This window comes from Hippichthys cyanospilos, chromosome 4 (assembly GCF_059441005.1).
Source record: "Hippichthys cyanospilos isolate Australia breed blue-spotted pipefish chromosome 4, RoL_Hcya_1.0, whole genome shotgun sequence".
Taxonomy (NCBI): Eukaryota; Metazoa; Chordata; class Actinopteri; order Syngnathiformes; family Syngnathidae; genus Hippichthys; species Hippichthys cyanospilos.
Window position 1 is genome coordinate 11,668,653 of NC_142372.1, and position 11,646 is coordinate 11,680,298.

The 11,646-nt window shown below is 41.3% G+C and overlaps 2 protein-coding genes across 4 annotated transcripts; both read right to left on the reverse strand.

Moving 5' to 3' along the window:
• Window positions 1-749: 749 nt before the first annotated feature.
• Window positions 750-7,739, reverse strand: cog4 (component of oligomeric golgi complex 4). 2 transcript variants are annotated; one of them, XM_088414111.1, is made up of 19 exons: window positions 7,574-7,739; window positions 6,483-6,565; window positions 6,234-6,348; window positions 5,881-6,055; window positions 5,617-5,810; window positions 5,431-5,536; window positions 5,157-5,314; window positions 5,032-5,090; window positions 4,717-4,838; window positions 4,526-4,644; window positions 3,756-3,922; window positions 2,914-3,082; window positions 2,713-2,775; window positions 2,467-2,580; window positions 2,265-2,357; window positions 2,111-2,194; window positions 1,917-2,018; window positions 1,521-1,649; window positions 750-1,222 (listed from the first exon to the last, which is right to left on the reverse strand). In XM_088414111.1, exons 1-19 carry the CDS (start codon window positions 7,706-7,708, stop codon window positions 1,088-1,090), a joined length of 2,322 nt encoding a protein of 773 aa, XP_088270237.1. In that variant the 5' UTR covers window positions 7,709-7,739; the 3' UTR covers window positions 750-1,087. The 2 variants fall into 2 exon arrangements, with proteins under 2 accessions (XP_088270237.1, XP_088270238.1); XM_088414112.1 differs by having other exon boundaries at window positions 6,483-6,585; window positions 7,574-7,718.
• A 297-nt stretch (window positions 7,740-8,036) lies between these two features.
• On the reverse strand, window positions 8,037-11,278 carry LOC148424597 (uncharacterized). Of its 2 annotated transcripts, none has more exons than XM_088412205.1 (3): window positions 10,966-11,278; window positions 9,665-10,396; window positions 8,037-8,813 (listed from the first exon to the last, which is right to left on the reverse strand). In XM_088412205.1, exons 1-3 carry the CDS (start codon window positions 11,204-11,206, stop codon window positions 8,452-8,454), a joined length of 1,335 nt encoding a protein of 444 aa, XP_088268331.1. In that variant the 5' UTR covers window positions 11,207-11,278; the 3' UTR covers window positions 8,037-8,451. The 2 variants fall into 2 exon arrangements, with proteins under 2 accessions (XP_088268331.1, XP_088268330.1); XM_088412204.1 differs by having other exon boundaries at window positions 8,037-8,831.
• Between the last annotated feature and the right edge of the window lie 368 nt (window positions 11,279-11,646).

Consider the following 11,646-nt stretch of genomic DNA (forward strand, 5'->3'; position numbering starts at 1 on the left):
ATTAAAAAGACTGTAATTATAGTTTCAGAGTTATGGCAGACAGCTTCAAATAAAACTCAGTGTTCATGTAGGCGGGTTTATGGGACAGTTTTATACATCGTGCGAGGTGCCTTTCAGGCAGACATACTCTGTCTGTAGCTGACAAATACTACCTAACAAAGACTCCCCGTTCAATTTGAAGCAACACATAAAGGAAGGTCAAAACATTTTTTTTAGATACTCATCCTCAAGTACCCCAACCCCAAATACTTAAGTACAGTTGGATATTCCATATTTTTAAACATAGGTGTGAATGGTTGATCGTCTCTGTGTGCAACCAGTTCAGGTTGTCCCCAGCCTACTGCCCAAAGTCAGCTGGGCTAGGCGCCAGCAAGCATGCGACCTTTGTGAGGATAAGCGGCTCTAGAAAATGGATGGGTGGAGGTCCCAAACTCCAGTCCTTGAGGGCCGCAATCCTGCATGTTTTTGATTCTTCTCTGTCACACACCTGATTCAAATGATTAAGATACTTTTCAAGATCTAACAGAGCTTGATGATGAGGTTGTCATTTGAATCAGGTGTGCTTGACAAAGAAGAATCTAAAACATGCAGGATTGCAGCCCTTGAGGACTCGAGTTTGAGACTTATGTCATTGAAAACATTATTCTGGTGCAGAGAGAAACCAAACACAGTGTCTATTGATAATAAAATCCATATCCACACATGGTCACACTAGTTTGTATAAGAAAACATATGGGTGAATTCTCATGAAATGTGCAACTGTTCAACTTTAATATAGATTTAATAAATAATAAATGGTAGATAAACAGTACTCAACAACAATCAAATCACACAAGTAGGGGGTACTGTATCCTTTCTGTTGATACAATCTAGTTACATTCCAAAGAAAACGCAAATTATTTTGTGATCGGATCTCCATGATTCAGGAACGGTTATCTGTTTAGGTTTCAAAAGGTTGGATTTTGCTGAAAGGTGATTTTCATGCTTGAAGGTGACTTCCTTGTGACAGCACCCAAAATGCAGCAAATGTCCATCAAAAAGCATTTTGCCCAAAATGAATCACAAAAGCAGGTAATTGGTTGAGAGGTTACAGTCGCAGTCTCTTGATATCTTCGCTTCTGAAGTCAATGCGCAGTGCAAGAACCTGACGCACCTCGGCCGGGGTCAACCGCCATGTCAAGGGCCCCGAGTTTGGCCCCCAGTAGTCCAAGATCTCGGTTACCTGCGAGACACAGAATGAATGTCTATTAGCAACATGTCTAATGCTGCAATTATGAGCGATATTAAAAAAAAAACTGACAATGAAATTTGTCATTTATGATGTTTCATTCATTGCTGAAATTTTACAAAGAGGTTAGGCCAAGTATATAGTCTGATGTATGTGTTTTTGCTGTAAGCAGATGGCTTTGACTCACTAGATTTGACTTATTTTGAACAAAGCCTATTTAACTGGGCGAACCTTGAATTTGAACACCCTTGACGGGTCGCAGAGCATGGCACACATAGAGAAGGTCAATTACCCGCTCCAGGTTGAGGACGGTGGCCATCTGCGTGAGCCGAGCAAACTTGTCCCTGATGGTCCACGTGGTGACGGTGGTGAGGTAGGCCACAAGAGAACGAAGCTCTTTATCAAACTGCAGCCCTCCCAGCTGCAGGAAAAACGCCAGAATTTATTCACTGCAGCAACGATTTTCATTGACGCGCACTCCTCAAATGCTTCTAATATTACCACCACTTTGCAGTGGTTTTCTATTTATACCACCAATAAACACATTGCTGCAAATGTAGAGAGAGTATCACGCCAGAGGCTTTCTCCCGGAGAGACTTCATGAATTATTGCTTTGCATCCGTCGTACGTCAGCAAAGTGCGGCACGAGACGTTTGCTGCCACCTTGCGGCCGAGGCCGGCTCCTCACCCTGCTGAATGAGCACTTAAGCACAGTCTTCTCCATCTCGATGGCTATCAGGCTGGTCATCAGGCTGGTCAGCGTGTCGTAGATAGCGGGAGAGAGGCTTGTCTGGGAGTGAGATGAGATTTTTTTTTTTTTAAATATACTAAGAAGTAAATGGTTTTCATGCTGAACCGTGTGGAAGTCTGAACTTTACGAACCTTGAACTCGGCCATCAGCTGCTCCAAACTGACGATGAGCTGCTGCACCCAGGGGTCGTTGGCTTCGTAGTCATTGAACTCCTCCTAAAAGCGAAAGCGGGGGTTACCAAGGTTCGCTTCGGGGTCGTTTGAAGCCCGCGAAAGATTTTGGAACCTCCTCTATGTTGTGCGAGATGGACAGGAAGCCGCTGATCCAGGGTTTGATTTGAGGCTTTATAGCTGTCGTGTTGAGTTCTGTCAGGCCCTCCTAAGAAAGCAAAAATCAAACGTTGAAGCTACTAGGATATGCAATAAGAGAACCCCCTAAAATATTCAAGGTCACCCAACGCTCCAAAGAACGTCTTTGTGCGTCCAACCTGCAAAAGGTCCTTGAACTTTGAGGATGTGTTGATGAGGTCGGACAAGCAGCTCTCGATCTTGGCACGGTCAGCGGAACTGGCCCCCTGACTGAACAGCTTGGAACAATCGTTCTGGACACGGGAACCAAATAAGAGACTAAGTCATTCGCCGCCAGCCCAGTAAAGCTTTGACGACTACAGCCGTCAATGGAATTGAATAAGTGGATGAATAGGAAAACTACGCGGCAATCATTCGAGTGTCACCTCTAGGTTCCTTTTCAAGGTTGAGATGTTCTCGCTGCACACCTCCGCATTATTGAGTGTCACCTGAAAGCAACAAATGCCACAGTAGGTAAGCGGCGATATGACTGAAGATGCTGTAATATTTTGAGCTTTGAATAAAGTGATATCTACATCATTTTCATAACATGTTACATTCATCATCTAAATTTGTGTTGATCTCACCAAAAAAGCAGCCTTGGCATTTTCAGCACTATCAATGTTGAACTCGGTGTTGAACTTGCCCTGTTGTAAGCTGCTCTGCATCAGGCTGACCGCACTGCTGACACCACGCTGGATGTCCTGCAGCGTGGTGGCTGGGAAGCCCTGCCTCAGCTTATTGTACAACACCTCCCTGCCAGTCCAGGGCAAGAGTGACCCGAGCATGAGAAGCCGACAGGTAAAACGTTAAGACGTGGATTATTAACTCTTTCAGTGCCAAGCATTATTTGGGTCATTTGAGTGACACCGAGCTATTTTGGGCAAAAGAAGACAATGAGCTTTTTTGTGAAAAGGTGTTTTCTACACAACAGTGACTTTGACACAATTTTTTTGTAGCATTTTGTAGCAACAACATTTTGACTGCTAATTGATAAAAAATGTGCTTAAAAGTAAAAAATGTGCTTGGTTCTTTGTAGGCTTGATTTTTTTTTTCTTTGGTTTGCGCTCAGCAAGTAAGTTAATTATTTACTTTGATTCTTTACTTTAGTTAAGTATTATTATTTGAAGTATCAAGCCTTGAAGCCTTGTTTATATACTGCTTGTTAAAAAAAAGGGGCAATAAATAGACATGTTTTACCAAACATGATGAATAATCGTGATTAACAATCGTGATTTCAATGTTGACCAAAATTATCGTAATTATTATTTTGGCCATAATCGTGCAGCCAAGTACATTACCACAGTGTTGGATTGGTATAATATTAATAGGAGTTAAGAATTCTTGTCACTGGTAAACAACCTAAGTATTTTACAAGACTAAAATTCTCGTCCATGGCACTGCAAGAGTTAAGAGTAAAAATGCTGACCTGAAGTCGGTCTCGAGCACCGAGTTGGCATGGTTGATCATGGCACAAAGGCAGTCGATGCTGGAGCTGGACAAAGCTCGACTGATGCACTTTTTTACGATGTAGAAACAATCATCCACCATGCTGGATGTCAGTTGACTTTTCTCATATGTGTCCATTGTAACTGCCTGATTGAAAAAGGTAAATGGTAGACTTAGAATAGGTAATAAAATGCAGCATAATATGTGTACATTTGTACATCTATATGGAAGGAAAAAAATACTATAGTATAAATAAATCATTCCGTCTAATACAAATGTTAAACACAAAGCAAAACGGTGAAGATGTGTCTGTCTACACGGGATGCGCCAACTTTTTTGCCCAAAGATTTAATTTTTCAATTGAGAACTTCTTCCGATCTACCCCGAGGACCACTTCAGTTAAGTAAATGATGAAAACCGAGTTGTAAAGAGGATTAAAGCTACAGCACCTAGTTGCACGAAAACCAACAGGAAGCGTTTTTTTTTTTGCATTTATTCATAAAATCAATATTGCAACATTTTATATTGATTCTGAATCATATTAAATGAGAATCCTGATTCTTATGTGAATCAATTTTTTTTGGCTTACCTCTAAGTGAGTGTGAATCGATCCAATAAGCATATATATATATATATATATATATATATATATATATATATATATATATATATATATATGTGTGTGTGTGTGTGTGTGTGTCTGTGTGTAGTGTGTGTAAATTATAAAAAAACAAAGAAAAAGTAGTAAACCTTGTTGACAGACTCCCTCATATAGTACTCCTCCATTGGAATGTAGTAGCCAATCAGCTCCTGCATGTTCCTGCTCAGCACGCAATGTTTAAGCAGCTTCTCCACATTCTGGTGATGCTCTGATCGAACACAACCCATCCGTCACTACATTTTACATGCCACGCACAGACACATTTTCACGTGGAACTTACCCGGTGTGATGCTCTGGTCGCCAACCTCAAAGTCGGCCATTATACGTCGACGCAGAAAGCGCAAGTAAAGTTCTGCCCTTGCGTTCATTAAAGTGACTTCTGCCAATACGGGGTCCAGTTCTCTGTTGGGAGGCAGATACAATTTTTAGACAGACCCATTCCAATATTTCTGCTGCATGGAGCTAAACATGGTAAACAAACAACTCGAAATACGTGAGAGCGTTTGCATCATGTTTTTGACATAGCTTTTAAATTGCATCTTGTTAGGTGGTCCTAATATTGTGGGTGGCACATATATATGTACCCAAAAAATACCTGGGCTCAATTCTTTCCCCGGGCATATTCTTCATCATGCTGTTCTGGACAATCTGAAACTACAGCCAGCATTCAGAAGGTGCTATAAGATAAGCTTCAAGCCTCACTGACACTGAAACGCCTACTTTGCCGAGGTATCCTCTTTGCTGCATGAACTTGTCCACTATCTTCTGGCTCTGTTGATCACATTCCTGCTGCAGGTGAGTGATGAGTGTGTAGAGGTGGCCTGGACCGTAGTAGGTCTCTACGATAGGCTGATGGGTCTCAACAACACGAGCGATGCCTGCAAATAACCAGGCCTCTTTCATGTTTCTTGAATATAGTAACATCTTCCTCAAATAAATATGAGGTTCAATGGAAAATCTGGACTGACTTACGGTATCAATTCTGTATACTCACCTTCGAGCAATAATGTCAGAGTATCTGCGAATATGAGCGGAGCTCTTTTCTCGCCCACGTCTCCGCCTGTTGCTAGGAGCAGGTTCTCTTCAGCCTTGGTGGCAAGCTGCATGTGACAGAATGGGTCACTCATCTACATTTATAACTTCCTGCCGCAGATTTCCATTTTCCTCATCGCCCACTGACCTGGCGGCAGAGATACTGTCCAAAACGGGCGAGGCCCTGCTCGTGGAGGCCCAGCAGCGGGAAGATCTTGAAAAATCTTTCCACCTGTGCCAGGTCTACCGCTGCCACAGCTTCATCCAACTTATCAGCTACGATGACCTTCAGTTTTTTCTCAGCCTCCTGCAGCAGGAGCAGACTGGCATCCACAGTGCTGCCTGTATAAGAACACGAGCGTTACCATTACAGAAAAACAAGATATGAAACTTGACGAGTTATTCAGCCTACTTTCTTCTCCCTGCCTGCTCAGCTCAATGACTGACTGGTCAAGAGAAAGGTATCGGTGTATGTGGGCGGCAGCCTGTTCATAGTCTTCATTTTGCAGAGCGGTCTGAACGCCGTCCGTACAGAACTTCAGGTCCAGGATATCGTCAGCACGCTGGATGACGTTATACAGCCGTGTCTAAAAATAACATCAATTTCGTTAATGTGTACAAAAAGGTAACTTTGATCTTTTTGGCAGCTATAAATTTAAATGAGCCTGTTGCTGATGTATATAGTACACATGTAGACATCCTTCTGTATACGCGAAAAACAAAAGTAATCATAAACATGAATGGAAAGGTGTCTATATACTGTACCTTAGCCAGGTCTAGCTGTCTGACTTTGCGGCTGACATTTTCTGCTAGGCTGCAGGTAAACGTGATCATGCCGGACAGCTGGCTGGCATCCCCTTCAATCAATTGTAGGTTGGGCCTTAAAAGCGTTGAAGTAACGCAAGCAAGGTCAGATTTTCAGTTCAAACTCAAGTGAAAGAAGTCACAAGTGTCAGTATAGTTTTAATGTTGACAGTATATGATATTCAAAAGATAGCTGGCGGAAAATATTACCCCATCCTCTGAAGTGCTAACATCTTTGTGTGAACACTTCCCTCCTGTCCTATCAGCCGGTCCAGTTCAACCTCCACTGCTTTCTAAGACAAACCAACCAAACCTAAATTAGTTGGGGAAAGTTACGTGGTTAGAACAATGCACATAATTCTCCTCGATTTTATAAATAGTGTTACAGTAAACCTTAACTTGTACACTTCTACAACAGACAACGGTTTTCTATTTTTTAGCTGTTCATAGAACATCTCTATTTAAGTTCAATTTTTATATATTTTGTTAACTTGTAATAGTGTTTTGAAGATTAACATTTCATTCTGTTCAGCTTCCTGTGACTGTCTTCGTGCGAGTGTCTTTAGTTTGGGATTTTGTCTGAGTGGCAAGTGTGCCATAAATTCTTTCATGTTATGACTTCCCAGTGTGATTTGTCACTTAATTTACAGCTTTTCGGCCTTGGCATTGATTTAAATTATTGTTTTGAAAAGGTCGTGTTCAATAGCACATTAAAATGCATGCACTGAGGTCAATGCAAATAATGTAAATATTTATATTGTTGCAAATGCACCAAGTGAGAGCAAGAGGGTTCTATTGTTTACATTTGTTCTTCTCAAGAATGTCTTCTGAATCAAACATCGAAGGGAATGGTGATTAGAATCGATCTCGGAAATTGGTCACTTTGTTCGCTTAGAGACTCCCATATATAATAAAAAGCACAGGGTTGAAACACTTTTAATTAAGCGGTGCTCGATGGCTTTAGCTTGCTTTGTGTGGCTTGGTTACTTTTACAAAAGTACACCCTTGATTGCATCGTTATTCGGGCAAATATTTGTACTACTGTGCTTACGTCTATTGCTTTCGGTGGGTTTATAACTGATGAGCAAGTAGCTTGCAAAACTGCCACAAAGCTTGAGAGGACAAATAACTTTCTTCAGCATGGTTTGCAAAATTTTACCATGTAAAACCGCATCAAAAGTAAGCTTAGTGAAAAAGTGGGTAAACGCACATCCGGGTTTTTACCTAGCATCGCTGGCTGAGTGTACACGTCAAACGCACTTCTCACAGTTAAAAAGCCACAAATGATCTTATAAACGAACCTCTTCCACGCAGAGTTGCTGATATACTCCCTCCAGGTCGTCCAGCTCTGTGAGTGCCGAAATCATGTCCATGCTTACAGTGGATAGATTTCCAGAATCGCATCTTTTCGCTGGGATGGATATGTGCTCAGCCATCTTGCGAAGCTCTATAGTATTCCCTTTCTGAAGTCTGTAAGGATCACTCACCCCCCCCCCCCCCCCCCCTTCTGTTTGCTGTACGAGCATAAAATATAGCGACATTCAATCCTTTATAGTACAAGATAAAAATTTACAAACATAAAACTTAATTAACAATATCTTGATTCGGCATTTTAGTCAAACTTATACTTGTAAGCAACTTCGGGGACTAGGATTTCAAATACACGCGTGCGCAGTGCGACTGTACAGTTAGCAATGACGCCTACTACTATGCTAACAGAAGACCAGGTAAAACATAATGTAATAAGTTTCATTTCTATTGAGGTACCGATGGACAAGAGGCTTTAGTTTTATTTAAAATTTCTATTGTTGTTCAGAAGTAGAATTCGACTTCTGGGCAGGTAGTGGCAGTTCATTTTACACTCATCAAGAATGTTTGTCTCTATATTTCCCACGATTTGACTTCGCTACCAGTGACATAATGTTGTTAAAAAAAAAAAAAAAACATTTGCAAAGCGCTTGACTAAAAGCAGAGACTGAAACAACCCGACTGTAAGTCAACCAGGATTTTTTTTCCTGAGGTCAAATTAATTTCACCTGTCAAGATTTTAGTGCATTTCAAATGAATCCTCAAATCAACCCAGAAAGACAAAAATTCCAGCATGTCTTTGGAATAGTCTATGTAATTGCCCACAGGCATTTGCGTGGAAGAACGTTATGATTTATTATTGAAAAAAAAATCACTCTCGCAGTGAAATCAAGGTTGGAGTTTCTTGGCTAATCAAGAGCAGCTGTTTCTTTTCCTGCTCAATTTCTTCCCACCTCTTCTGCTGCTCAGCCCTTGCTATCTCCAGCTCTTCTCTCTGTCTCATTAAGTCTTTGGCTTCCTCCTGCTGTGCTTTCCTCAGAGACTCAATTTGCTTCTTCTCATTTGCGGCCTCTCTGGCGTTGACTGCCCGCAGACTCTCGACAAGCTCCCTTTGATGCTCCAGAGCCTTCGCCTCCTCCCTCTGTGTCCTCCTCAAAGCTTCGATCAACTCGCGCTCCCTTCTGAAAATGCGCCTCTCTGCTGCCGCGTTAAACTTTGGAATTTGGACCACTTCTGAAAGAAGATGATTGTCTGCGTAAAGACAAAGCACACAAACCATGCTATGTTGTTCTCACAGGGCAGAATGAACTGATTGCAACAGCTGGGCTAATTTCTGGTCAACAGAAATTCCAGGTTCAAACGATAAGGATGATTTTAAAGTTTTAAAATTTCCTGCAGAGTTTCTGATGAGCTAATCATTTGAATCAGATGTTCTGGAGAGAGAAACCTAGGAAACAATAAGGATTGCTCCGGCTCTCGAAGATTGAAGCTTGACACCTGTGGCCTATAGTGTTTTCTGTTACATTGTCGCATTAGGCTTTGCAGAATTTTGTTAAAGGTGAGAATATTAAAAAAAATGTTTACAATCACATGTTCTATCTGCACTCACTAGTCTAAACAACAGCTTGCAACTAATATTGTATTTGTAGAATAAGAAATAAGCAGAGTCCACCTGGTTTGATCAATTTCAGGGGGCGGCCATTTTGCCACTTGCTGTCGAATGAAAATGCCATGGCTGTTGCTCAGGTGACAACCAATCACAGCTCAACTGTTTTGGGCGTTTGGCAATGTGACACTCGCATACTGAGCCGTGACTGGTCATTCCCATGCCTAATGGTCACATTATCATATTTGAAGCAGCGTTGCAAAATTGCCACTAGGAAAAAGTTTCGAACTGCAGTACAGCGCCAAATTGAAAAGCTTGAGTGTGACATTATGCATTTCATATGACGATTATAGTTCTTTTCAGCTGTCAAATGCTGATGACCTCAAGTCTCTCCAATTGATATGAAGTTAGGAAAAATCAGTGCAGAGTAATTTTTGGAACACCCTTTTAAGTAACCATGATGACCATAAAAGCTTACCTGCAAGATCTGCTTTGTCCTTTACCCCTAGTGGGCACATCTCCTGATAAATACTGGACGTGAGTGACTGTGTGTTGGTTTTTGTTTGTTTCAGTGTGTTTCTTGCTCGCTGATATGTTTGCGAGTGGCTCGTTGCCATGTGTCGATGCAGATTGCTGGTCTTGCCGTCAGGGCACCTAATTCTCTTTTTGCAAGACAAACACTGAGCAACATCGAAGTTGCCAAAAGGCTCAAAATGTTTCCAGATGGAGCTACGGCGATTGTTTTTACTACATGAACTGAGTGTTTTATCAACAGTGACTTCTTGTAGCTCCTGCACTGCTACTGTAGGTTCTCCTTGGTCTTCTCTGAGCTGGCCGTTGGACTCGGAATCAACATGAGCTTCGTTCCCAGCTTCACCTGATTGTGGATTCACCTCCGGGTGGGTTTTCGCCATGTGTCGGTACAGGTTGCTGGCCTTGCCCTTAGGGCACATTATCTTCTTCTTGCAAATCAAACACTGTGCAGCATTCAAACTGCCCAGACGCTTAAAACGTTTCCAGATCAGGCTTCGAAGATGAGATTTACCGCTGGGCATATGTTCCTCTCCAACTACTACTACTTCCTCTTTTGGACTTTCTTTGGCAGGCTTTTCTCCTTGTACAGTTAGAAGACAGCTATTCATCGCACAATCAATGTCATCTTCATTCGTAAACGCGATGTCAGAATTCCTCTCCTCCAGTTCCACCTCCACTAAAGAAGAATTGAGAAGATAGTAGGGATGCAGTTAACAATGTTGCTCATTTGTTGTCTGCATTTAGCTGCTTGACATTTGCAATGAGAGCCCAAGGACATTGTTTTCAGTTGACAACAAAATTTTCAACAAACTTTAAAAGAGCCGATTGAGACCCTGGAAACTTTCTGTATCTTTTATTTTTTATATTGAAATAAAAATAAGTTTAAGTTCAGCTGTTTTTATTCTTTTAAAACTAGTATTGCATTATTTTCTCAACAAAACCAAGTTATGGTTTTGTTACATCACGACATCAACAATATACATTAATTTTGGTGGAGAACGATAACTACGCATAATTTTAAGTATATATTACTATCAATTTTTGCATTGTTTCCGTAATCATTTTAATTGCTAGTTTAAAATATTTGGCAATCAATACCGTCCCCCAGTCATTAAAACTCAGGATTGAATCATGAACTGAATGATTCGCAAAAGGAATCTTTTGAACGAATCGAATCAACAAACCGATCCTAAGGATTATGTACGGTCAAAAGACCTACTGTTCCCTTTATCTAGTGACCGGTACCTTCTACTTCGCCAATTTCCATTGGCTGATGTTCATTTTTGGAGACAATGGATGATCCCCGGCCTTCTCTTTTGGCTGCCATAGTTGCTTCGGTTGCATGTTGTGTCCGCAGATGTCTCCACAATCTTGTGGTACTGCCTTGTTCGTGCTTGTTCAGTACGCTTCTACATAGGACGCATATAACGGATTCAGGACATATGTCTTTGAAATAATCCCAAACGACACTTCTTTTACGAGTCATGTTTCTCGTACATTCTAAAAATTTGTGCTACTTTAATTGTTCAAAATGCTCGTTCAATGGCGACTCGGCGAAGAGAGTCTATTTACTTCTTCGCTTTAAGTCTATGGATTGATAAATAATATGAGGAACTCTACATTGCTTCCTAGTGGCCATGTAAATAACTAGCGTTTCAACGACACGAGTCAGTCCATTGAGTAGAAGACGCTTCCGGGAAAATACGTGCAAAAAAATCAATGATAATTGTGAGGAAAAAAAATACACTTACACGTTATTCCAAATTTATTCATTTTATTTTTTTAACAAAAGGCTTGAACGCGCTGTCCCCGCGTTTTTCCCTGCGTGCTAGTAGTTAAAATGTTACAGGTGAGGCAAAAGTGCGTTTAACATGATGGAGATAACGAATTGCATGGCCTGCTTGCCACAGAGCTTTTTGATCATTT